At 35.8% G+C, this 27,084-nt stretch overlaps 2 protein-coding genes across 2 annotated transcripts in view; one reads left to right on the plus strand and one right to left on the minus strand.

Annotated features, from left to right (window-relative positions):
• Positions 1-2,554: 2,554 nt before the first annotated feature.
• Positions 2,555-8,976, minus strand: LOC582155 (PACRG-like protein). Its single transcript, XM_030986241.1, has 7 exons — positions 8,668-8,976; positions 7,471-7,538; positions 6,907-6,997; positions 5,160-5,294; positions 4,508-4,615; positions 3,593-3,673; positions 2,555-3,028 (listed from the first exon to the last, which is right to left on the minus strand). The coding sequence occupies exons 1-7, from the start codon at positions 8,827-8,829 to the stop codon at positions 2,975-2,977; spliced, it is 699 nt and encodes a 232-aa protein (XP_030842101.1). The 5' UTR covers positions 8,830-8,976; the 3' UTR covers positions 2,555-2,974.
• Positions 8,977-9,122: 146 nt separating this feature from the next.
• The window catches only part of LOC763857 (cilia- and flagella-associated protein 46), a 64,824-nt gene continuing 46,862 nt past the window's right edge, over positions 9,123-27,084 (plus strand). The window contains exons 1-15 of the mRNA XM_030986077.1: positions 9,123-9,253; positions 11,456-11,589; positions 12,185-12,316; positions 12,892-12,956; positions 13,272-13,560; positions 13,869-13,963; positions 14,355-14,507; positions 15,407-15,502; positions 16,359-16,391; positions 17,309-17,341; positions 17,936-17,959; positions 19,978-20,037; positions 21,246-21,345; positions 21,811-21,909; positions 26,329-26,519. Of these exons, the coding sequence (XP_030841937.1) occupies positions 9,205-9,253; positions 11,456-11,589; positions 12,185-12,316; positions 12,892-12,956; positions 13,272-13,560; positions 13,869-13,963; positions 14,355-14,507; positions 15,407-15,502; positions 16,359-16,391; positions 17,309-17,341; positions 17,936-17,959; positions 19,978-20,037; positions 21,246-21,345; positions 21,811-21,909; positions 26,329-26,519 (1,553 nt within the window). The 5' untranslated portion in view covers positions 9,123-9,204. The remainder of the gene's footprint in view (positions 9,254-11,455; positions 11,590-12,184; positions 12,317-12,891; positions 12,957-13,271; positions 13,561-13,868; positions 13,964-14,354; positions 14,508-15,406; positions 15,503-16,358; positions 16,392-17,308; positions 17,342-17,935; positions 17,960-19,977; positions 20,038-21,245; positions 21,346-21,810; positions 21,910-26,328; positions 26,520-27,084) is intronic.

A 27,084-nucleotide genomic window follows, 5' to 3' on the forward strand; every position in this document is an offset into this window, starting at 1 on the left:
TTCTGGGGAGAGGTGAAAATAATTTGTGAGAGTTATCATTGTTATTATGCAAGTGTGGAAGAAGATCAGATAAAACATGTTCCCTGAAAAGCATGGCTCTTCAAATGCCTTTGAGAAAAAGAAAAAAAAAAGGACAGGTTATTGGTTTATGTTTGCGCAAAGTTGCCTTCGTATACAAGGACCAATACAAAGTGTTAAATGTGCATAATAATGGGTTGTTATGACAACTAGTATCATTGTCCTGTACAAAGGTAACATAGTTTTCAGAATATTTAACCCTTCAATACTTCTGGTCCTATAGAAATGTATCTTATAGGATCAACATGTTGTACTGAACCCTTTAAAAGGCACTGAAACAAAACAAGAGAAATTGCATTAGATGAGGTGAAGTTGATACACATTCAAAATTTCTGCAAAACTAAACATATCTTAAATTCTAGCAGATTTCTTTAGAAATTTCATATTCCACCAAGTATGCAATGAATTGATTATTAGTGACTAGTAATGCCATGTATATACTTCATTTAATTGAGAAGGTATAACTTATAACTCTTCAATTTTAAGAGAGTTTAGTCATGTAATTTGCGCCTTTAATTCTTGAACACTGTACTAAATCATTACTAAATAGAGACCACCTAATGATTGAATTAATATGGTTCTGTCAAACAATACCTCTGGTGAAGGAAAGGCTGAAAAAGATAAAATGGCATGTTTGTGAAAAGATTTTACATCTGTTCAAGGTAGGAAGTTCCTTTTGCAGACTTGTGCAAACTAAGCGAGTGTGTGAAATTTTACAGCCATAGGCTCTGAAACTTCTGTAAGAAATGAAAATCTAGTGCTGTTTTTATATTCACGCGGAGAGGGCTAATCTCATATCAACAGAATGTAACGGTTGAATTTTGAATTACATACAAATATTTTGATCCTTGAAAATGAATATCTGGGGAATTAAACATTCAAAATTTATAATGTTGAAAGGCAGTTTCATTTTTTTTTCTTCATTTGGTGGGAGGTTCCTTATAATAATCTTATAGACCTCTTATGAGACATGAAAAATGTTGTTTGAATTAATTCCTTTGAAAAAGAAAAAGAAACAAGTCCTGAAAATATGGCATTATGTCAGAAATAAATGTAGTTGAAATAATTAATTCAATTATATTATTGATTTTTATACTGTCTCGAAAGAAAAAGTTCCTGATCACAATAAGATGAAATTAAAATTTCCTATTTTTCTTGTGTAATAAAAATTGAATATTTAATAATTTTAAAACTTTTTGACAATTAATCAGTAGTAAATTAATCTAATCTATGATGAAGATCTGTGTTTTTTGCCACTACTTTTGAAGTTTGTGAACATTTCTTTTATTGTCTTATTTCTTGTTATACATTATGATGTATCAATATAAATATGCATTGATGGAAAATTATGACAAGAAATACACTATTCAAGTTATATAATTTGTAATAAACTTTATTTCAAGTGACAGTTGAATCATCAGACAGGTTGCATTTATCGGTTGTTACTTTAAGCCCATGACGAGCTGCCATTGCAGTAGAAACATGCATATAATATGAATACATTTATGAATTGGAACTTCTTTGGAGTTTATTGCCCTTTAAAATGGAACAGTTCGTGTCTAGTCTATCTTTTGATAATTTCAGTTACATACATATGTGCTTTAAAATGAACATAGTCATTATATTAAACGCACGATGGAGACAATAAGTAAACAACATTTTTATGTGCTTCAAAAAGAATATAGTCATCATATTTAACACACAATGGAAACATCAACTAATCAAAATTTATTATCTATTTATGCAATAAAGTAATAATACAGAGACATTGAGACAGAAACCCATGATGTAATATGCTGTCTCTCTGACATATATAACAGGAAAATAATGAAAACGTGTAAAGATATAGCAAAATAAAATATCAGTGCTTAACATCTGAAACCAACTGAAGACTTGTTCACATAGGTTGACATACAAAATAATGACTGGGTACAATCTCCATAAAATGTAAAATATGGAGAATATAAATTTACAATACTGGTATATACACTAACAATTTAGAAATTTTGGGAGCACTTTCAGTAAGTTTACACTGTACAATGTACATGGTATGTATGAAAAGAAAGCTATTTCTGAATACTGACATGAAATTTGAAATGGAACTGCATTTTCCACTGTACAGCTTTGAACACTACTTGAAGGAAATTGGTCATGGTTACCTTGATCAAAACACTGCATTAAGACCAGCCCCACTGAACAATCTTTCTCTCTCTCTCTTTTTCTCTCACTCACTCTCTACCTCTCAAACACGGACTCCATTCTTGAAGGCAATGGAACTTTGTGGACTAAAAGTGTTTAGGAAAAGAATAACCAACAGAAGAAAATATCCAATGATATCCAACATAAATAAATTTGTTGATAGTTTTGGTATACATGTTTTCCCAAGGTGTATTTGGCAATCACATAAAAGAGCATATATATATATTTTATTCAAACTTGTAGATGATGATCTTTAAAACTAAATACTTCTCATATGTTTTTTCAAACGGATTCATGCACAACAGTCATTAAATATGTTTTACTGTAAGCTTTAAATACATGTAGTGGGGCCTACCTTCATCATAAGTTATAGGTATCATTATTAGAAACACTGGACTACAGCTTTATCCCCCCCCCCCCCACACAAAAAACACAAAAAACAACAACAAACAAATCATATTTTTTGAGAGTTCAAGTGTGTATCACCTCTGAAATTGTGATGGTCTATTTCATCACATTTCAATAATAATAATAATAACAATACATACAGAATCAAGATTAAACTCTGACACATAGAGAAATAGAACTGTATTTACAAGTTCTAAAAATACCAGCATGCAACCTATTGCCTCAGGTAATTTGCTTGTATGGACGGAATCTTCATAGATCTATGTTCACATGACTGGGTTGGATCCTTTCAGGTTATTGATGTGTATGTTGGAATCTTGGACTTGATGATAGGGACACTCTCCTGTAGCAGAATTAAGAAAAGAGAAGTCAAGAATGGATAAAAGAATTGTAGATTCATTTAAATGGATAGCGTGAAGAAAAAAAAATGAAGCAGGATGCAATCACCCATGGAAAACTTGGTTAGGTTTCTCTTTCATGAAATGAATTAATGCTGGCTAAATCATTGAACGTTCTAAGTGGTATCTATTTTAATGTTAATACATGTATACTGTACCCCAATCCCATCAATGAGACTGACAACAGACCAAACAAGATAATAAATTATCCTCAATGGTGAATAATCTGTCCGTTTAGAGTTGCTTTTTAGTGGTGTGACTAATACCTCTCAATTACCCAAAACAGAAGGATTAATGGGGTTTATCAAATCGAACAATGTCCACTAACGCTACAATTCCATAAGATGTTGAAATTCAAATACTGGTAGGTATTGCAAACCCAATGTTCTTCATTTTGATAGCAGAACAAAGATTGCAGCTATTCACAAATATCACTGCTTCCCTAAAACTATTTTTTTTAAATGAAACAAAAAAATGGAAAACAAAATGAATTCAAGAGTTTTATTTACCCTTCCACAATTCTGTTCAATTTCTTGAAGAGCTGAGTAAATCTGGTCCCTGAACTTCTTATCATTCTGGTGTTTTGATAACTGCAGGATTAAAGCAGGAAAGAAAAATTATAACATGGACATGATATTTTCATATCACAACTGTACATAACAACACACGTGTCAAGTTTACACAAAGTATTTTCAGAGAGTGTATGCTGTTTTCTTACTTGCGGCACCACCATACACTGTATATGCATAAATAAGTATGCTATCACATTAGGGGTGTTGCGTGATAGATGCACAGCTAAACACATATTCAAACAGTTTATAATTAATGATTGTATCTTTAATGTTCAGCATCATTCAGTTCAAATCGACACCTTCATATGATCACCTATGGGAATTTGTTTTTCTCCATTTTTTTCAAAAATTAATATAACAAGTATTTTGGCCTCAGCACGTTTATGAATGACTCACCAATATTTGAAACGTAAACAGATTAAAAGTTCCCTTGGCTACCATAACATGTGTATGGTTAACCTAATTGATGTTTCAAGCTTTAATAAATAGTAGAAGTCATGTGAACAGTGAAGCTGTCTTTATTCAAGACAGACACGATTATACTCTACTTTCTCATCTCAGCAACACTTGCAATGGAGAAGCTTTTCTAAAGTGCTTACAGAATATGATTTTTCTTTAAAGCCCCACTGCACTACTTATAGCTACTTGTGCCTCTATATAGCAAACAATGCCTAATCGGTGACCATTGGTCCCCTGTGATCCTCTTTTTCTAATGTTAAGTGAGAGCTTATTTGATGAGGTAACCACCTGTCAGTGACCTTACAGGGTGATCCAATCCCTCCTGTAAACCAGTACAGATGGGATTTAAAGCTTGACACTGATTTCTTTTAGAAACAAGGAATGATTACTTACATAGGCAAGCACTGACTTGAGATGTGAGTTGAGATGTGGACCAACTGCACCGCTAAGGTCAACTAATGCAATCACTGCTCCTAGGTACACAGATTCATTGCCTGAACCCTATAAATAATAATAATAATAATAACAAAAGAAACAATTGTACAAATGTTGATATCTACTGAAGATATAACAATAATAATATAGTTCTCCTTAGAACTATAAGCTAAGAAAGATAACCAACAGTCTTTTTCAAGATTACACCAACAGTCCTTTTCAGGACTACACATCCTCAAGAAAGATTACCGAGAGTCCTTTTCAGGACTCCTCAATCCTCCCTCTCTCTCACATGGTGCACCTGCAAGCCTACTGTATAATAATACAATTATAATAAATTTCCAAATGGACCAATAAAATTAATCTGAATCTGATCTGAATTGTATCTCCTTTGCAGAATAATGAAAACAATATTGAAGTGTTGATCCTATAAAGACGAATCTATATTTTCTGAAAAAATTGTTTAATATCTAAAGAAGATGAGCTCAAAATCATATTTTGTTGAAATTATGAGTGTATTGAGAGAGATAGAGATAGAGAGAAAGAGAGATAGAGAGAGAGGGAGAGAGATGGAGATTGTTGGAGAGAACAACACAAAAATAGGACTCACCAATGCCGCACGCAGGGGTGGAATGAGCCTTGTGAGAAGTGGTACAGCCTTGACATGTGCACCTTCAATTTGGAGTAATTCTTTGAAGCCCTGCTGAGCCACAAACTGGTACGGATGCTTAAATTCCTTCAAACCCTGCAAGGAGCAGAAATAAATAACAAAACTAGATGGAATTTTGACTGCGCGCAGTCGAAAATGATGCCTCCGCCATAGAGCAATTTAAACAAGTTTGGAGTTTAAATCTCCAGTGGTTCTCTAGATATCATGATAACAATCTCAATGTATGGAATTTCATAAGTTGACCTCTGTGACCCTTGACCTTTGACCTATGTGCTCCAAAATCTACTCAGATTGTCTTCCTATGGTGATACATACTATCCTTAAATTTGAAGTTTTTACATCTCCAGTGGTTCTTGAGATATCATGATAACAATCTCAATGTATGGAATTTCATAAGTTGACCTCTATGACCCTTGACCTTTGACCTACGTGCTCCAAAATGTAATCAGATTGTTTTCCTATAGTGATACACACTATCACTAAGTTTGAAGTTTAAATCTCCAGTGGTTCTTGAGATATCATGATAACAATCTCAATGTATGGAATTTCATAAGTTGACCTCTGTGACCCTTGACCTTTGACATACGGGCTCCAAAATCTAATCAGATCGTCTTCCTATGGTGATAAATACTATTCCCGAGTCTTGAGTTTAAATCTTAAATGGTTCTTGAGATATTGTGATAACGGTCAAATGGGACGGACGTACGGACGGACAACCCGAAAACATGATGCCTCCGGCACCACCTTCGGTGGCGGAGGCATAAAAATTGAAAGATTGGGAATGTAAGTAGCATGGATATTGTGATAATGTTCAAGCAAGTTTATTTGTTAAAACAAATTAACAACTGTAATCTAAGCGGAGATGGTTTGCCACTGAATCCAGTCGGATGGAACTACATAATTTCAGTGTATATTTTTGTTCATACAATGTTCATGACATGCATGGTATGCTACAGCATTATTCAGTTTTTGAAAAGTGGTGAATAAAACAAAATGCTCTTATACATGTAATTCTAGATATGGCAGTAGTGCATCTACTTGTAAAGACATTGAAATTTAATTTATCTTTCCATTCTCAAGGCAATGCTGCCTTTACTAAATACTTCTGTATCTGAATTACAGAGGGAATGAATTAATGGTAGATTGTTACTTAGAACCTGTATTCCTTATCCTTGTATTTACTGGATAGGACCTTTGGAAATCATCAAATAATACACACATCATGCTATCTACTCATGATATGAACATATTCAGAGAGAACTATGTCATTTATAGAACTTTAAAGAAAAAAGAACATTCTCTGTGAAAAAGAAATTGATTATCTAGAATAGTGGTTGCATTGTATATATATTGCAGGATCAATCTTTACTTGATCCTTATATTCAAAATCTACTTTTCAAGTTATAGAAAATTCAACATTTAGCAGGCAGAAAATAAGCAAATTTTGAACTGTGAGCCAAGATGACATTTCTTTTTTTTAAGCTTTACTGACATAAATTTAACCCGGATCCATTTATGTCAGTTCAGCTAGTTTAATTCTGAACTCAATGAATTATTGCTCTAGCAGTGGGTAGCTAATCAAAATAACACATTATCAAAAGTGCAAGCTGTTTTCCCTTGACCCTTGGCACAATATTGAAGATCTCTACCCCTCCCTCCCCCTCCTAAAGAAAGAAAGACAACTCACCTCTGCTAGTGTAAGTAGCACTGGATCATAGGGAATGTCTTCTGGATTACTCTCCCATTGAAGCTTGTGCTTCACTGAACCATGTACAAGCCTGTAGAAACATACACATTACACATTCAAAAAAAGAAAGCACAAAAGTCATATATATATATATATATATATATAAACAATAATGTTCAGGTGTAACAATTACAAATAAATATGTGTATAATTTTTGTGACTACTCTTTGTCAAACAAATAAGGAAGGAAGAAAACTTTTTAAATTTCAATTTGACACACTAATATAAATTATCCTTGAGTCCAATTTTCTTTACAAAATCTTTTCAGAAGAATCATATATTTTAAAGATAAATTACACCAGTTTGAACAAGATGTTATAACTAGATACATTAGACATTCTCTATTCTTGAGCATGGAATTACCAATTTTTGTAGAATGTACTTTAATTTCTTGAATGTTCTTTTTTGTAACAAAATAGAGTTGAAGTTGAACAGTTCTTAAATAAAGTAATTTAAAAGAAAATACACATTAATTTGTTCAAATAAAAAGCTTCAAAATCATACCTGCAAGGTACACCTCCACTCACATACACTGTCTCAAATGCGGACTTGGACTTTTTCTGGTTTGTGAACTGACGTTTACAACAAAAACAAAAAAATGAAAAGAAAGAGAGGAAAAAGAAAAAATAATATTTAGCCAATGATTTATCGGAATTCATAGAGGTTATGTTATTCATTTATGTGGTTCTATTTCTAGAATACATTTTGGTCTTACACCTGCCTTGTCTTATGGGCTGAGCGACTTAAGACCCAAGGGTATTGTCAATGTCATGAATGTGGTATGATGGGGGTAGTGTGTCTGGACGTTCAGCAAAAATAATGCTCTGTCTCACTTTTCCCTTTAACATTCAAACAGCACCAACCATCACAGATATATCTCCTTTATCGGTACTGAGGTGCATGTCTAATATGGGAGAACACCTATTGCCTCATTGGGAGACTGTCTCCAATATCAGAGAGTTTTGTCAAGCATTTTTGGTGGTCCATTTGGGATACCTATTTACTTTATTTACATTTGCTGCATAGGGATTATACCTCAGCTCAAAATCAAAATATGATTTGTATGTTCCTCATTAAAAATTTCTCCTTGAGGCTTGAGCCTGTCTACCTTAACCAACAGGCTCCTGACCTCAGAGAGGCAAGAGAGGCAAGAGAGGCAAGACTTTGGCAGAGAAAAATTGCCTTGTTGTAGATGTTGTTCTTTTTTTAAGTTAAATCCCCGAGTTGGGAGACAGTTGGGAGAGAGTCTCTCAAATGTATACATTTCGTTAAATCCTAAGGCAAGAAGATGGCTTTTATTTTTGTTAAAAAGCGTCCAGGACCAGGCTCCAGACACACAACCCCATCATGCTGGTTTAAATCACACATCTGACATGTGGGTCCTCGCAGAGGTAACATCATAGCATGAACACAGCTTAGTATTTAGTAATAGTTACCGGTAGTATTATGATATAAATATTAACAATATTTCAATAACAGTTTGAATTTTAATACACATTGCGCAATCTTCAAGGCCTTGAAGAAGCAGCACTTTTCTCGGAAGAAGAAGAATTAGTCTAGATTATTCAGCACATTTATCCCCCTACTTTTTTTTGTTGCTCTCACACATCTGCATTATCATTTTATCAGTATCATTCCCTAATTTAACTGTTTAAAAAAAAGTCAGGCTTTACAAGGAAAAAAATGATTTTTGATACTCACTGGATCAACTGTCTTGGGATTTAGCCTTTGAGACGGTCTAGCGGCTCCAGAACCGACAGCTCCCCCGGAACTCCCCGTACGTTTTCCATCGCCTGCTTGATTGGTACCCCTGCTGTTTGAACTAGTGCCTTTCTTCTTAGGAGGAGGTCCAAATGATGACATTTTTACAATATTACCCTTCTTTACTTGACAGAATCACCAACCATATGACAGGGAGAAATATTGTTTGCGTTGAGTCGTAAGCCACCTCATGCATTTACTGATTTAGTGAACGAAAATACTTGCAGGCTAGGCAGTAGCAAAGAGTAAAAAATACCTAACACAATTTCCTGCGCGCGCGCACGGCTAATTCTGCTGCGCTAGCGCTCCGATGAAAACACATACGAAATGCACTACGCGTACGGTACGCGGTGCATGCACGCACGAAACGCACGTACCTGGTACATTTTTCATGCATTGTGGGTATTAAACAATTTCTGTTGCCAAGGTTGCCTAGAGTACCGAAATTATGCAAAGTCTTCATCTTTTACTGTCAAAATGGATAGTAACATAAGACAACTACTGGCAGCTACTCAACAATTTGGAGGTAAGTTATGAGTGCTTAGTGTTATGTCTATGGCTTGATGCACGATAACTTTAGAAGGGGTTGATTTATGTTTGTTATTTGACGTGTCCGCACTGCCACAATATCCAGCATATGGGACTGGGTCAGTTCAAATTTGATCGCCGACGGGGCCTGGGGCGTATCGTGGGTATCGTCTGTAGGAGGCGGGGATGTATACTATATTATAAACCCATATTGGCTAAATTCATATTGATTCTGAAAGATCTAGTCCTTGACTCAAGAGTTGAGTATAAACCCTTTTAATGTTAGATCTATTAGACTCTAGATCTAGCCTATTAGATCTAGAATCTATTAAAATAAATCGTAGACCTCTGGCTCTAGTCTAGACTAACTTAGACCTAGACTATTCGTAATTATCAGACAATAATGCCAGCCCATATGTGGACATGATCATGAATAGGTATGAAGGGGTGACCAAAGTTCGGGGATATTTTTCTTTTCTTGCACATTACAAAATATCCAGATCAACATATATCACATACGTCATAAGATTCGTAATTGATCATATAATCAGATTAAAATGACATTCCAAGGCTGTATTTACTTCAAACCAATGATAAGACGAAAATATCGGAAGGCTTACCACTACCGGCGTCTGTCAAAAAGTGTGACCTAAGTTCGCGCATGATATTTACTGCCCTCTTGTGATGGGCGTTACATAGTCTATTTAAACATTCAAAAAAGGAACATAGCTTCGATCAGAAGCCGAACTTTATATTGAAACTTTGAAAAAGATAAATAATTCTCTCTATCATTGAAATTTTGCCCGAAAAAAATACCTTGTTAAATTTTTCAAATAAAAGACAATATTTTTCAATGTTTATGTGTTGATGACAATATAGTCCCTATCTGCATGTCATTTATTTGTTTAAAAAGCTTATCATGTGTCTCCTTTTTATATGTCAGCCATACATGAGTTCTCGCTCTTTTCTCTCTTTGTCTCTCCACTTTTCCCTTTTAAATTGTATTCTTACGAAACCCATAGATTCATTGTAATTCACAAACACAGATACGGTGGAAGCAGGCGCGCAGGTTCCGTTTTTTGCGTAAGAAATTGGAATTTTATCATTATTTTTCGGAGTCAATCCCTCTAATAAACTGATTTTCATATAAAAAAAACACAATGTCTTATGATAAAAAGCGTGAAAAAGCTAGCTTATTCTCATTTTTATGTCGCATTTTGACTTTTGGAGTTTTCGACGGTGCTCAAAGATTTTGTTGTCCCACACAGGCATCGCGTATCGTTCTCCTGTTATAAGCGCTTTTAGTGTTAGTACGCGAACTTTGGTCACGCGCGAACTTTGGTCACACCACCATATGTTACAATGTGTGTGCCTTCGCCATGAAGGTTTCTGCCATGGGGCTGTTATGTACTAGACCTATTGGAGACCAATTTTGATAGCCTACGTAAATGTGATCTTTTGATGGGCTGATTAGATTTAAGTTTCATGATTTCTATTGGATGAGAAGAATGACATTGTTATCTTTCATTTCATACTAAACTTTTTATGATTTATGTTTTCGGCAGTTTGTTTTGCTGCACTGTTTCACAAGAGCCGTGTTTAGTGCCATTCTGTACCCTGATCCCACCTGCAGGATTTGAAAAAAAAGTATCTAGGATGATTGGTTAACATGTGAATTTGCTTTTGGTGAAATTTCAGCAAAATCTATCGATGAGAAATATGTTTTTTTGGATGAGGAATGTGAAAATGTCATGCAAAAATGACGGCCCGATTAGCGGTTTTCATGTATTTACATACATTTTGGGGCGATTTTATGTAATGAAATAGAATCTTTCGGTCACATTTGAGATCACAACTTTTGGTTTAATAACAAAGGAAAACAAAGCAATTAAATACATGATTTCCGGGCGTTTAATATTGGCATGACTTTCTTATTACTGGGGCTATTACGATGAATGAGGCATCAAATAAAAGATCTTATCAAGCTCTGTCTAATGGCATAAAGCAAGAGCTTGAATTATGAGATTTAATTTTTTTGTAACATCCCTATCATGAATAAACCTAGACCTACATGATGATTCGTGAATAAAAAAATGAAAAAGGAAATCAATTTCGCTTTAAGATGACCCCGCTCTGCAAACATAGTGTGAATCATGTCTTACTATGAAATGTTCTCTGTTCCATTATCCATATCATCTAGTGCAAGGAAAGGGATCTTTCCTTCATCAAGCGTATGACCTGTTGAAGAGTGCTGCTGACTCTAAACCAAATCCAGATGGCCCTCTGCCATTCAACCAAGATCTCTATGTGCTGTGTGCAGAACTGGCGCTTAAGGTAGGTGTTTACAAGAAACAGATTTGACTGACCTGAAATAGAATTATTATAGATCTAGGCCTATATAACTCATATAATTATAAGGTTAATTCCAAACTGTAGTTCTTAAATCAGGAAGTTGAAATATATTCTTATAGTATATATTAGGAATTTTAGGAATCAATATTGTTCTTGTGTATTACTTAAAGATGCTTCAGACTTGTTATCAGTCACATAAATAATTCGTTCAATTTATTCCAGTGATTAGATGAAATATGGAAGCCACATGAAAATAAATGGCTCTCAATTATTCATAATTTATGTTAGTAAATCAGAGGAATATTTAATTGAAATAGCCGAAAAAATATCCTAGGTGCCATTTCACTTATTAAATGTCATAACTACAAGTTTTCTGACATCTCATTGAAATGCTAATTACCACTTGTTTCAATGGGAAGCCAGTGAAGTTCTGCAAACTTGTACTTGTGACGGCTTTACAATATGATGCCCTGATTATTGAAACATTGACCATTATAATCTTTGACATTTATACTTGGAATGTATTTGATTGTTGACTAGATAATAAACGCTTGTTTTTTTATTTTTCCTATTCCAGAATGATCTGCCACACATCACCAAGGAGTGCCTCAAAATGTTCTTCATGAAAACTCCACCGTCCAACCAATTTCTGTGTAGAGCCTACCTATGCCATGCTCAGCTGTTAGCACCTTCATCAGCTAATGACTCTGTGAGTTTGCTTGATCTGGGGGTCATTGTACTTGTACATTTAGATTGTGATCATACCAGAAAATTTGACATTTTATACCAATTTTAGTACTGTGCATTAGTAAATTAGTCATTAGAACAGGTATGGTACTTGGCAGCCCCGTCAAGAAAACAAAAATGAATAAAATAAAATGAAAGACAAGGAGAAATGGGAAAGAAAGCTAGAAGAAAATGGGGGGGGGGGGCATATGAGTGATTTATTAAAGGTAAAGTTTGACATTTGTAAGATAAAGCTATCAATTAAAAATAAATGCCACAGGTGTTAAATTGAAACATTATTCAATGTTTTGGGAAGATGAAGTAAAGGCCAAGTAATTTTTAGCAGTGTTACAAGATTTATGAACAGGAAGCACTAATATTTCTGAATGGCTTAGGGCGGTTTTATCATAATTATTTGATGAATTGCTGGACAGTGATTATCATTATTTATATTTGTATTCATTTTTCCACATTTAATTGTAAAGACTATTGCAAATTTTAGCAATGAAGAATTTCATGTTGATTTCATATTTTGTATATTTTTGTATTCTTTTACAGGCCCAGCTTGAAAAGGCGGTGGTTTACATCCAAAAGGCAATCAACTTTGCTAAAGAAAATCCAAGGTATGGTATCTGATTTATTAGTAGCCATGAGTCAGTAAATGCAGTGTAATTTTGGATTGTGTAGATGTTTACAGGGAATTATGAATTCATAGTTTGTGGGTTAATGTGTTCAAATAATGAAGACATACACAAATATCATTGTTTGAAATGTAAAATTGGGAATACCATCAACTTTAAACTTTATGCCTTAATTAGGACCAGCTATTGTTTACCATTTTCAAATGTGAACATGTGCAGTCATCATACATGGGAAGGGGTTCGTAAGTGAATTAGAGAGTAAAAAACAATTGAAATTTGTTGTCCCCCCTCCCTCAGGTACCATTTCCTTGTCTACAATGCTTCAGTCCTCTACTGGCAGTTCTGTCGACCGTTCCTGAAGCTCAACTTCCGACAGTACCTCTCCGTCAGTCTCCATCACGTCGTCAAGGCGCTGGATGATATTGAAGACAAGGACTACGAGTGGCGAGCCCAGCTTATGATAGCCCTCATTGAATGTCATGCAGACGCAGGTCGGACCAAGGAGGCTGCGGAGGTCAGCAAGGCCACTGCCGAGTTCACCAAGACGCACGTCCCACTCCTCTACAAACAAGTTATAGCTCTCCAGGTGAGTTTTTACATCAAATTTAAAGACAAACATATCAATAGTAATAATTGTTAGATCTTATAAACCACTTTTTTGTGCAAATACATAATTTTTCTTTTTCCAAACTGCTAACTTTTAAAAGCCCCTCTAATGTGTTGGGAGTCCCAAAAATTTGATGGCAAAATTTCATTATGAAAAAAATTTAAGTGAAATTTTGCCATTAAATTTTGGGGAATTTTAGAGGGGCTTTTAGTATGTTGAATTCATTCTTTTTCATCTTGATTATGATTTTTTGGTCAGTAAATGCTACTTTTTTTTTTACTTACCAGGTTCGTCACCAGCTTGTGGATATGACCAAACTTCAGAAGGATCTCAGATCAAGCGGTGAACTCACTGTTTATTTCAAGCTCATGAGATTGAGAGTGTAAGTATGCCCTTTGCAACTGATACATTTTGTCAGAATAGAAATAGAAGTGTAACTCTTGAACTACAGAGGCTTATTTGTAAACATTCTTAAATATAATGCTCTTTAAAAATAAAATATATGACCTTCATTGTTAATTCAAATTATTTGAATTTCAGGAGGCCTACTCAAATTGAATTTCTGATGAGAACATATATTATGATAACCCAATAATATTAATCCATTTAATTTATAATTCACTGAACAATATTTTAAAATGGTCTTTAAAAACAAAATCTTCAGTGAGATTTTGCTTGGAAAATGAGCTTCTCTTATGTTCCACATTTGAACTTGAATTTTGTACAACAGGGCCAAATTCTCCCTAAACTGCATTGTATGATTATATTTGTAGTGCTTTTGAGCAGGGTGAAATAACCGACCATTCACCTCATCTGGAGCGGATACTGAAGAACATTGTGCACGACGAAGACTTCTCTCGAGCCTCGAGTTCCATGAGCGCGGCTAGTGGCAGAAAGACAGCAACACCGACTACTACTGAAGAAAGGTAGGATCAAAGCTGATCTATTAGGCATTGAGATAGGTTTATATATGGCTAGATATAAAGCAAATAATGAACATCCTGTGTGTATTTGTATAGTATGCATGTTTTTGTGTTAGTTTGAGGTAGTAACATTAATGTAGAGCTACATTTAAGGAGAATTTTTAAATGATATTGGTTTCAGCATGTGTGTTTGACCATTTCTTCTATCTTCTATATTTTAGTCAATAAATATTTGTGAATTAACATTGTTTAATGCTATCTTGCATGTATTCCAAAATGTTGTGTTGTTTATGATTGTATGAATGGAATGTTTTTGGTCTTATTCGTTGATAGGATGACACTTTTCAAATTTTGAGTTCAAATGCATCTGTAATCTCTTAAAAAGGAAATGACAACAAATAAACATCTGTATGTTTATCAATGCAGTGTCCTTAAAACATGAGAAGTTGCAAATGTGTGTTAATAACTAATAGTGTAGAGCTTAATCTGCTTTCTCTGAAAAAAAGTATATTAGAAAACTGAAATATCTCCAGAAATGTGCTGTTTATATATTCATATTTTATTTTCCCCTATGCTAGTTGACTTCTGAAAGAAAACATATCTAATCCGCAGCTTTCTTAAAAACAAAGTTTAGTTCTCATTTGAAATAGGTGAAGCCTAGACATTCATGACTGTTTGATGTTAACAACAATTAACAGCTTAGAAAGTTGCTTGCTCTAATATTGAACAATTTATGCTAGTTTTTGGTGTCTGTATATCTAATCTTTTGCATCAAATTTATATAGTATTTTGTGTTTGTTAGTAATATTTCTCTTTGTATAACTTTGTTATTGTTCATTCTAACTTGTTCATACTTCATCCTTGTTTGCTGTTATATATTCTCCCCCTACACGATGATCTAGGAATAGGTCATCTGCTTCCGCCCAAGGATCGGGCGAAGGGTCGAGCTCCCCTTCCATAGCTTCTATTATACGCATGGCCAACACTGCCAACGAGGTGTAAGTTGTTTCTCTCCCTCCCTCCCCCCCCCCCCCCCCCCCCCCCCACACACACACAGAACATGGTTCATGGGTTGCGGTTATCCTTCACTGTATTTATCCCCAATTCCACCCCTCCCCCTTTCCTTTTAATTCTTGCTACACCCTTAACAATTTTAAATGACCTAAATATGAGGTGCCTTGATGGTTATAGGAAACATGCTCCTGTGACATCATCTCCTTGGTCAGTTTCTAATGCTAAACAAACTCATATAACATTACCCTGTATCAACACTAACCCTAACCCTATCAGTAACCTAAAAGCCCAATTGCAACCCTAACCCTGACCAATGACCATATATCTTTGATGAAATAAAACCCGAGCAGATGTCGCTGGATCACATGTCGGCTTATCTCCTTGATGTATGATTCATGGTAGAAATTTAGTTGATTAGTTAGATATCTTGACATGAGATGACGATGTTTGCTGAGAACGGACATTCGTTGTGTAATATTTCATACTCAATTGGTTCATAGCTTTTATTTTGTACATGTAAAAACCTCTTCTTTCAAGGAAGAAAGAAAAAACCTTAATTTTGTTTTTGCCATGATCATCAAAGCACCTCTCGTATAATCCTCAGCTAATATTTATAATGTTATAATTTAACATTTTATATTATAACACTTGTATATATATTGTACTCTGTTCATTCTGTGCATGACTTTATTTCAGTCCATATCTGTTGAGAGCCAAAAGGGCATTAACTCTTTGTGTAAAGTATAAGAGTTAACACTTTCTTGGCTCTAAAATGTCATCTTGTTCCTTAACCATTCTACATTATCTTACCATGATTTCCATGTTTAATTTTTTATGCAGCACTAGTCCAACTGATGAGCCCGTATCATCTGGGTAAATTGCGTTTCTTTCCAAATGAATAATTTTTACGATTAAGTGGTATGGGTCTTTGTAATATTTTTCCTTCAAAATCATCTTGTTTTTGGCTGTCTCTTGTCTATTTTTAATTCGGTCCAACTGATGAGCTTGTATCATCTGGGTAAATTATGTATTTTTTTCAAATTAATAGTTTTTACAATTAAGTAGAACTGGGTCCTTGTGATATTTTTCAAAATTATCTTGTTGCTGCTGTCCCTCATCTATTTCTGTATTCAGTCCAACCGATGTGTTGGTATTTTCTGGGTAAAATATATTTCTTTTCAGAATTAACAGATTTTATGATTAAATGAAACTGGATCCTTATGGTATTTCTCCTTCAAAAATATTTTGTTTGTGGCTGTCTCTCATCTATTTTTGATTCAGTCCAACTGGTGAGCTTGTATCATCTGGGTAAATTATGTTTCTTTTCGGGATTAACAGATGTTATGATTAAGTGAAACTGGGTCCTTATGATATTTCTCCTTCAAAATTCTCCTGTGGCTGTTTCTTTTCTACTTTTGATTCAGTCCAACTGATGAGCTTGTATCATCTGGGTAAAGTTTGTTTCTTTTCTAAATTAACAGTTTTTATGATTAAATGGAACTGGGTCCTTGTGATATTTTTCCTTCAAAATTATCTTGTGGCTGTTTCTTTGTTTCCTTTTTGATATTTTTAATTCAACTTTAAACTTGAGTATGCTGTAGAAGTGTTATGGGGCCTGTATTTTTCCTTTTTTTTTTACTTCCTTGTTTCGACATTTCGACATTATCATATCGTCTGTTGGGAGCCTGAAGGGCATTAATAATAATGATAATTCCGATTTATTCAGATTTCATGTCCCTGTTGCTCTGATACGATGTTATCATGATTTTCTATATTTGATTTTTACACAGCGCTAGTCCAACCGATGAGCTTGTATCATCTGGGTAAATTGTGTTTCTTTTCCAAATGAATAGTTTTTACGATGAAGTGGAACTGGGTCCTTGTGATATTTTTTCTTTCAAAATTATTTTGTTGTGGCTATCCCTTGTCTATTTTGATTAATTTTGAAGCTTTGGTATGTTGTATAATTTTTGGAGAGAACTTGTGTTTTTTTTTGTTTTTGTTCACTTTCTACTTTGGACAGGAAAGTGGTTATTCTACACTTTTAAGATTGTTATTATTGATATTTTTTGTAATTCTGGTTTTGCACTTATTTGGGGAATTTTTTTTGTTTTTCAGGTTTTGTCTTTTTGACGATGAATGATCGAAAAACACGTCAGAAATTTGCATGACTGTTAAATTTTGAGTGACAAAACGGGTATGAGGATTGTATGCATCTGCATCTGAATGAATGAAGCTTCATAACGTGAGGTGTAAAAATGTGAAATGTCATTATTTCCTCCAAATTAACAAATAATATTGCCTTTTAAATCCAACGATCCAATATTCACCAAATTGCAAAAACTGACTGTTTTCCAAAGCAAACCTATATATGCAAATATTTCACTTGTTTGTTTCTAAATTTCATTCCTTGCCAGGTCACCAAAACTTGACCCACCTGTGTAAGTTGAAGACATCATAGATTTTTGCATGTGCATCTATTTAGAGCAGGTCTTTAAAATTTGTAGAATCTGATAGAGTAGCCTGTACATATACTTTGATATAAAATATGTAGCTTGTCGCATGTTTAGCTGTATATGTAAACTTTCCCCTTTTTATTCTGCTACATTTTTTAGCAATAAAAGGAGATTTATATTTCAAATTAATATTATGGAATGTTCAATTTAGGTCTAGTTTCTTATTTTGTAGTACAGTTTAGAACTTGGTATGCACAGTGCAAGGATGTGAATAATGTAGACTTTAGTTAGCATTCATGTTTTTTTTCTCTAGTGATGCTCTACTAGATTCTTTTGTCAGCCTTTTCAAAAGAGATAAGAAATAATGCTCATCACAAGTTTCTTGTCTTTGTTGATATTTTTTCTTTGATTCAACATACATGTACATCATTCTCAGAATGCAGTATTTGTCTTATTCACTCATTTGCCCTTTATATGCTGTGCAATATATCACATACAGTATTTTCATGCATACAGATCATGACATTTTTCACAGCCTTGGTATAAAAGTTTTAGATCTGTCCATTTCAACTTAATCATATTCATTAAACTAACGCTATAGACTGGAGTTGACATAACAGTTTTCATGCACTGTTTGACACTTCCCAATAGCCTATCACTTTATAAAAGCTGCACACATTACTTTTCTACTGTGAAGTACTTACAACTCTTAACAACAATAAAAATCAAAATATATACTAGTAAAGTGATATTATTTTTGACTGTAGTGGAATTTAATTTTACTAAAAATCTGTTTGTGAGTTAGAACATTTTTTGATTCGCACATTTGGTAAAGGCCATAAAGTTAAAGGAAACCAAAACCTTCATACTAAGTTACTTTTATTGTAAAGTTTAAAAGATTTGAATAAAATAAGTGACAATTTGAACAAAATCGGGCAAGGAATAAGGAAGTAAGAGCTTTTTGAAATGACTAGTCACTAGAGGGCGGTATTCAATTTGATGACATCATCTGTGAACAACTCTCCATGCCTTTTGTACATAAAATTTCACAATTTTTTTGTTTTCTTCGTATTTATTTGTGTTCCTGATCCGACTTCATTACATGTGAAGTAGAATATCATTTTGCATTCTATATCTTGCTTTTGGGGGAATACATTATCTCAATCACAAGAAAGGAGGAAAAACATGAAATTTGATGTACAAAAGGCATGGAGAGTTGTTCACAGATGATGTCATCAAATTGAATACCGCCCTCTAGTGACTAGTCATTTCAAAAAGCTCTTACTTCCTTATTCCTTGCCCGATTTTGTTCAAATTTTCACTGATATTTTACAAATATCTTAAACTTTACAATAAAAGTAACTTAGTATGAAGGTTTTGGTTTCCTTTAACAGAAATCTGTTGGTAAGTGCTTTTGCTTTTTTCTGCTGATAGCCAAATGAACTAAGACAGTAACAGCATCAAAATTCAATATTATATAAAAGATTATATGTGTAAACTTTGTAATTATTTCGAATCCATGGCTTTGCCTTTTGAAACTCTTATTAAGTAACCATAAAAGAGCATTATCTCAAAAGCACATCTGTTTGTTATTTGCATTTCCATTGAAAAAGATATAGTTGCTGCTATACCTCACTAATAACACTTGATGTTTAAAAAACAAGACAACAAAATATGTATATTTCTCCAGCAGTCAAGTTATATATTTTTAGTTTCTACCTTCTGATTGGAGCCTGCTAGTAGTCTCAAAAATCACCACTGAGATGATATAAATATTTTACAAATATTTACATCTTGACAATTTTTGAAATATCTTTAATTTTTGTGGCTTTTTTGCTTCAAAGCTTGAACATTTTAGCTCAATTCTGGTTCTTGGTCTTCTTTCCTATGCTTTATTTATTCTATGCATGCATGTGCTCACAAAGACTTATATATTCCTGCTTTTTTATTTTGATTATTTCACTTCTAATCCTGCTTCATGGCAATTGCATGCTGTCATGTAGCAAGTCTATTGCGTCTAAATGGAAAGCAGCTCCCGTAGCCCCTGTCAATAGGGATAAAAAGTAAGTTAATTGGTGTGTGATATGATAACTGCTGTGTGCATCACTTCTTCTCAACCACTACTGTAAGAAACATTGAGATAAAACAATGTGAATGATGAAATGGTATGAAATATGGTGATATATGTTCTATTTTGATGATGTGTGCAATGTGAGAATGTGGTGGTGTGCGTGTGTGTGTGTTGATGCATGTTTTTGTAAGTTATGATGCCAAATGTATACTTTACATTGCTTTTACAGCTATTTTTACATACTATATGTCTATATTATATTATTTTATGCTTCAGATATATCACAGTGAACTACCAATACTACAGTCATCAGGACTTGCATGTTCTTGTAAAAAAGCATGTTTCTATTACTTATCTATATATAAAGCACTGTATGGTAATAACGTACTGTATGAGCATTGTTTATTGTTTTGTGTAACTTGTCTTTCAGGTAAACTTGTTTTCTTTGCACAGCTTTATGAAAGAATCATATTTCCACCTGAAATATATACATATATATATATATAAATATTTGTTACAGTTTTGATTTTACTTTGAACATATCTGATTTTGATTGGAAGTTACAATATCATGATATGCTTTTTCATACATGCAGTGTTTACATTGCTTTAGCAGACCATCACACACAACAGGAATAAGCTCAACATATGGCATGATAAAATCATATCAATTTATGTCATTTAAAAGGATCTACCATAGGCAAAAAAGTATTGAACATACTTCATTTGTTTCCAAACTTTTTTACTTTGTAATTAATCGTTTAAAGCTTGTGAGAACAATACATGATGAATTACAAACATTGGTTTAGTGCTAAATGTAATTTAGCTGATTACATTCATATACCTGTTTCATTGCATTAACTCTGTAGTGTTGTAATTATATTACCACACAGGTGAATATTACCATTTCAGGGCACGTACCTACCAGGGTAGCTATCACCCCCTATCATCCACTTGACTACCCCCTTTGCCCCCCCCCCCCCCCTCTCCTCAGCTATTTCTTAGGACAAACAGTGTATACATACACCATAGACCGATGGTTAGTTGTCTCTGGGGGTAGTTGTCCAGCAGTTAGATGTCCAGGGGGAATTGAATGTCACCGTAGTAGTTGATAGCAATGGTAATGGAGTATGAATGAAATCAGCTAATTAGTAGGTTTACATTGAGATATTGACTGTATATGTGCCCTTGTCCACTTCAGAGCGTCATTGTTACTAGACCTGGCCCGTCTCTGTTCTGAATACAACCTGCCTGATCTCCTAGCCAGGACTCTGGATGCCATGAAGAACTTTCCTCTCAAGGTCAGCACAAGAATTCAAGTCCATTTCATGAAATTCATGATACATATTTTTTAATGAACCTGTGAAAAGAGCATGGGATTGGGAAATGGGTGGCATTAAGAGGGAAAGATATGGAAAAGAACGAAAGCAGTGAGGTATGGCCTGAATGAAGAGGATGCTCAAGATAAGAAGAAGTTGGAGAGAGGGAGTGTTATCAGGGTGCGAAAATCAGTGACCCCTCGTAAGATGGAAAATGCTGAACTTGATAAATGTTTATGATGGTAATGATAATGATGATGAATTGTAATTGTAGAAGCTTTGAGAAAATCGTGTTGCTCTTCTGAATTTTCAAAAACATGGATGTGGTTTGAAATCTGGACATGATGCTCATGTCCATTACATTTGGTATTAGAGTTGTACAAGTGAAGAAATGCATGAATAGAAAATGTCACAAATGCTTTTGGTTTTAACCGTTATGATTGACAGGACAAAGGTGCATTCTTTGAGATGGAGTTTCTCCAATGTGACCTGATGGTTAGAAACCTACTGGACAAACAGGAAACTTACAACAAGAATGCAGTGGAGGTAAGCAAATGGTTAAATTAGCAAAATATTTATGTCGATTATCCCCTCTCCCTCTTCCTTCTGCCCATTTTAGATTTTGAAGCTGGTTTACTAATTTTTGTTCAGTTTGATATTGACAACAGGGCTCGAATTACCCACCGGCAATCGGCAATTTGCCGCCATGCCCCTCTCACTGGCCGGAATGCCCTTTTCAAAGTCAAACCGTTTACGGCCACAATATTTTAATCCACAAAAGTTTTGCCGTCATTATAGTCATCGTAAGCCAACCCGACTTGTAATGTTCAAAAAGGTTTTGTTGCCCATACGGAGCTCTAAAAACAATGATAGTCGGCAAGGTTTTGTTGCCCCTCCGGAGCTCTAAAAACAATGATAGTTGGCAAGGTTTTGTTGCCCCTCCGGAGCTCTAAAAACAATAAATACCGGAAGGTTTTGTTGCCCCTCCGGAGCTCTAAAAACAATGATAGTCGGCAAGGTTTTGTTGCCCCTCCGGAGCTCTAAAAACAATAATAGTCGGCAAGGTTTTGTTGCCCCTCCGGAGCTCTAAAAACAATATTTATCGGCAAGGTTTTGTTGCCCCTCCGGAGCTCTAAAAACAATAATTACCGGAAGGTTTTGTTGCCCCTCCGGAGCTCTAAAAACAATAATAGTCGGCAAGGTTTTGTTGCTCCTCCGGAGCTCTAAAAACAATATTTATCGGCAAGGTTTTGTTGCCCCTCCGAGGCTCTAAAAACAATAATTATCGGAAGGTTTTGTTGCCCCTCCGGAGCTCTAAAAACAATAATTATCGGCAAGGTTTCGTTGCCCCTACGGACCTCTAAAAACAATAATAATCGGCAAGGTTTTGTTGCCCTTCTGCAGCTCTAAAAACAATAATTACCGGAAGGTTTTGTTGCCCCTACGGAGCTCTAAAAACAATAATAATCGGCAAGGTTTTGTTGCCCCTCCGGAGCTCTAAAAACAATAATAGTCGGCAAGGTTTTGTTGCCCCTCCGGAGCTCTAAAAACAATATTTATCGGCAAGGTTTTATTGCCCCTCCCGAGCTCTAAAAACAATAATTACCGGAAGGTTTTGTTGCCCCTCCGGAGCTCTAAAAACAATAATAGTCGGCAAGGTTTTAATGCCCCTCCGGAGCTCTAAAAACAATATTTATCGGCAAGGTTTTGTTGCCCCTCCGAGGCTCTAAAAGCAATAATTATCGGAAGGTTTTGTTGCCCCTCCGGAGCTCTAAAAACAATAATTAACGGCAAGGTTTAGTTGCCCCTACGGACCTCTAAAAACAATAATAATCGGCAAGGTTTTGTTGCCCCTCTGGAGCTCTAAAAACAATAATTACCGGAAGGTTTTGTTGCCCCTCTGGAGCTCTAAAAACAATAATTACCGGAAGGTTTTGTTGCCCCTACGGAGCTCTAAAAACAATTATAGTCGGTAAGGTTTTGTTGCCCCTTCCGGATCTCTAAAAACAATAATTATCGGCAAGGTTTTGTTGCCCCTCCGAGGCTCTAAAAACAATAATTACCGGAAGGTTTTGTTGCCCCTACGGAGCTCTAAAAACAATTATAGTCGGCAAGGTTTTGTTGCCCCTACGGAGCTCTAAAAACAATTATAGTCGGCAAGGTTTTGTTGCCCCTCCGGAGCTCTAAAAACAATAATTACTGGAAGGTTTTGTTGCCCCTCCGGAGCTCTAAAAACAATAATTACTGGAAGGTTTTGTTGCCCCTCCGGAGCTCTAAAAACAATTACCGGAAGGTTTTGTTGCTTCTCCGGAGCTCTAAAAACAATAATAGTCGGCAAGGTTTTGTTGCTCCTCCGGAGCTCTAAAAACAATATTTATCGGCAAGGTTTTGTTGCCCCTCCGAGGCTCTAAAAACAATAATTATCGGAAGGTTTTGTTGCCCCTCCGGAGCTCTAAAAACAATAATTATCGGCAAGGTTTTGTTGCCCCTACGGACCTCTAAAAACAATAATAATCGGCAAGGTTTTGTTGCCCTTCTGCAGCTCTAAAAACAATAATTACCGGAAGGTTTTGTTGCCCCTACGGAGCTCTAAAAACAATAATAATCGGCAAGGTTTTGTTGCCCCTCCGGAGCTCTAAAAACAATAATAGTCGGCAAGGTTTTGTTGCCCCTCCGGAGCTCTAAAAACAATATTTATCGGCAAGGTTTTATTGCCCCTCCCGAGCTCTAAAAACAATAATTACCGGAAGGTTTTGTTGCCCCTCCGGAGCTCTAAAACAATGATAATGGGCAAGACTTTATTGCCCCTGCGGAGATCTAAAACAATAATTATTGGCGAGACTTAATTTCCACTATGGAACTCCTAAATTAATTGGCGGGACTTAATTGCCGATACGGAGATATGAAAGAATGTCTTCATCCAAATGACTGAAACGTTTGGCACAAAAACCGTAATGACTCAGGCTTAGTTTTTCAATCCATCCTTTTTATTTGAACCAATCAATATCGGGAAGTTTTGTTTACCCATCGTTGGTTCAACATCTTTACTTCGCGTTGTGACCTTTTTTGGTGCGTTTTCACAGTTTTTAATCAGTGAAAAACTTGGATTTTTCTCGGGAGGAGGGTCTGGAATTAAATCAGAAAAGGATTAAGAGTCGAGATAATGGTACAAAGAATCGTCTTCTTTCCCATACGTTTTAATTAAAACGTCATAGCTTCCGCCCATCGCGCGGGAGGGGAGTGAATTGAGTTCAGAAAAGTATAATACCGGTAGTCGAGATCGAGACGAATCGTCTTCTTTCCCTAATAATTTGTTAAAAACGTCTAAGCTTCCGCGCTTCCCTTGGAATTCAGAAAAGGATAAAGAGTCAAGAACGGTACAAAGAATCATCTTCTTTCTCTAATAATTCAATGAAACGTCAAAGGGGGAACCCCCCCCCCCCCCAATTTTTTTTTTGAAAAGCATTTTAAAGAGAAATAGAAAGAAAGAGAGCAAGAAAGAAAAAATAGTTAACTACCAGTTTCTCAACAAAATAAGGTATCAAAAATTGCTCATCTGATCGTAATTAAACGCCTAAAACCCCTGAGCTTCCGTGGGCTCTGCCCCCGGGACCCAACCAAGGGCCCTTTGGCAGGCCTCTTGATACTCATCTAACTGCAATTTAGTGCCTAAAACCCTTGATCTTCTGGGAGCTCCGCCCGCTGGACCTCACGCCAATCAGTGTCCTGCCAGTGTCACAAATAAAGTATAAAAACATGTTCATCTGACCGTAATCAAATGCTTAAACCCCTGAGCTTCCGGGGGCTCTGCCCCCTGGACCCCACCGGATGCTAATCTGACGGTAATGTAATGCTTTAAATGATTTAATGAAACGTAAAAGCTTCCGAGCTTTGCGGGGGAGGGGGGGGGGATGAATTTAGACGAGGATTAAGAGTAAAAAACGGTACAACGAATCCTCTTCTTTCTCTAATGATTTAATGAAACGTAAAAGCTTCCGCGTTTTGCGCGGAGGGAGGGGAACTGTATTCAGACGAGCAGGCACGTACGCAGGGGGGAGGGGGAGGGGGTTTGGGGCGTTCAACCCCCCCCCCCCTTCGGTTTTTTTTATGTCTGTATTTTAGAGCAAACCCCCCTTTTTTTTTAAATGAAAACACAAAAAAAAAAAAAATTATGCCAATGGCTGATCTAAAAAAGGTGATCTCACCCCCCCCACCCCTCCCCCCCACCCCAAAGGGAACAAAATGTCAAATTTTCAAATTTCGAGACCAAAAAAAAAGAAAAAAAGTGTCCTCTTACCCCCCCCCCCCCCCCCCCCCCCCCCCCCCGCTTATTCAGCGGCTGGCTGAGTCGTTGCGATTTTTTGGGACAAAAAAAAAAGGTGGGCCCCCCCCCCCCCCAAGGAAGAAATCCTGGATCCGCCCCTGGGTGCACATATCCCCCCCCCCCCCCCACCTTGAAAACAACGGCGTGAGGTGATTTTACGCGCACTTTCCACGTTGGCCTTAGTGCCCCTTAGGATAGATTTGTGCCCCTTTCAGTGGATTTGTGCCCTCTCAAAAAAGTGGCCTTGACCCAAATTTGATGTAATTCGAGGCCTGTGACAATGTTATCTATATTGAGAATTTAGTACAATGATTGTGGAATGGAGAAAGCTCAAGTTATTTCATCTCATACTTATGACTACCATTGCCTCAGAAACTAAGGAAAGTAAATAGGAACAATCTGAATATATAAATGTGCAATCTAATAGCAATGCAATATTCTTTTCTCTGTTTTTGGCCAAGGAAATTGAGCATGAATGAACATTTAATGATGCCAATATCCTTGACACTGCAAGATGGTCAAGTACAAAATGTATCCAAAATGTAAATAAACTGTTTCTGTTCACTCTCATTTACAATACCATATTTCAAGTTGATCATATTCTTGAAATACCATGATTTACATTGTGTTTTTGCTTTCAGGTTCGTCTGCATGCCATAGATCGTGTAAGCGAGGCCGTCATGAACGCGGTCCGTCACGGTGATCCTAACATCATACAGGCTGGCTGTGTGACCCTGTGGAATGTCTGCTTACCTCTGCTACAGTTGAACCTCAGGGGTCAGCTCAGGAAACCCCTCACACTCCTTGCCGAGTCCCTGGAAAATATTCAGAGGTATGGACTTGATTTTGCTGTAGTCTTCAAAGTACAGAGTCTTCATTGAGGATAAAAGCCCAATTGATGATCCCTTGCTCTGTCAACACTTGCTATATGCTTTGTGTCTTTAAAGATATAGGGTTAGCGCTTAGACTAATTACAATTGGCTTTTTCGGCTAGGTTCAGTGACAAGAGTTAAAGGCATCGTTTAACAATGTTAAATCTGAGATGCGTGGTCCTAAGTGTTAGTGTCTGTAATATGGTGTAATATTGAAGCCCTAACAAAAATTGCGCTTCAAAATGATCATGAAGTGCCTCAAAAAGTAAAAATCTTTAAGTGACCGGTTTTACAATACTCATTTTCCCCAATAGACTGTAGTGTCATAAAAACCGTTAGGAAAATGAAAAATGAAATTTGATTTCCAATCGTAAATATCTTGATAATCAGACAGGTAATCGGCTTGTAAACATCATGGGATTCCTGACCGACCTAAAGGTTTATACTTATGATTGCAGCATGAGCTAAATCCAGGATTTTGTTTCAGAATCTAAGGCAAGGTTACCGAGTTACTTTAACATACAG

The sequence above is a fragment of the Strongylocentrotus purpuratus genome, unplaced genomic scaffold (assembly GCF_000002235.5).
Source record: "Strongylocentrotus purpuratus isolate Spur 01 unplaced genomic scaffold, Spur_5.0 spur5_scaffold_15, whole genome shotgun sequence".
In the NCBI taxonomy this organism is placed as follows: Eukaryota; Metazoa; Echinodermata; class Echinoidea; order Camarodonta; family Strongylocentrotidae; genus Strongylocentrotus; species Strongylocentrotus purpuratus.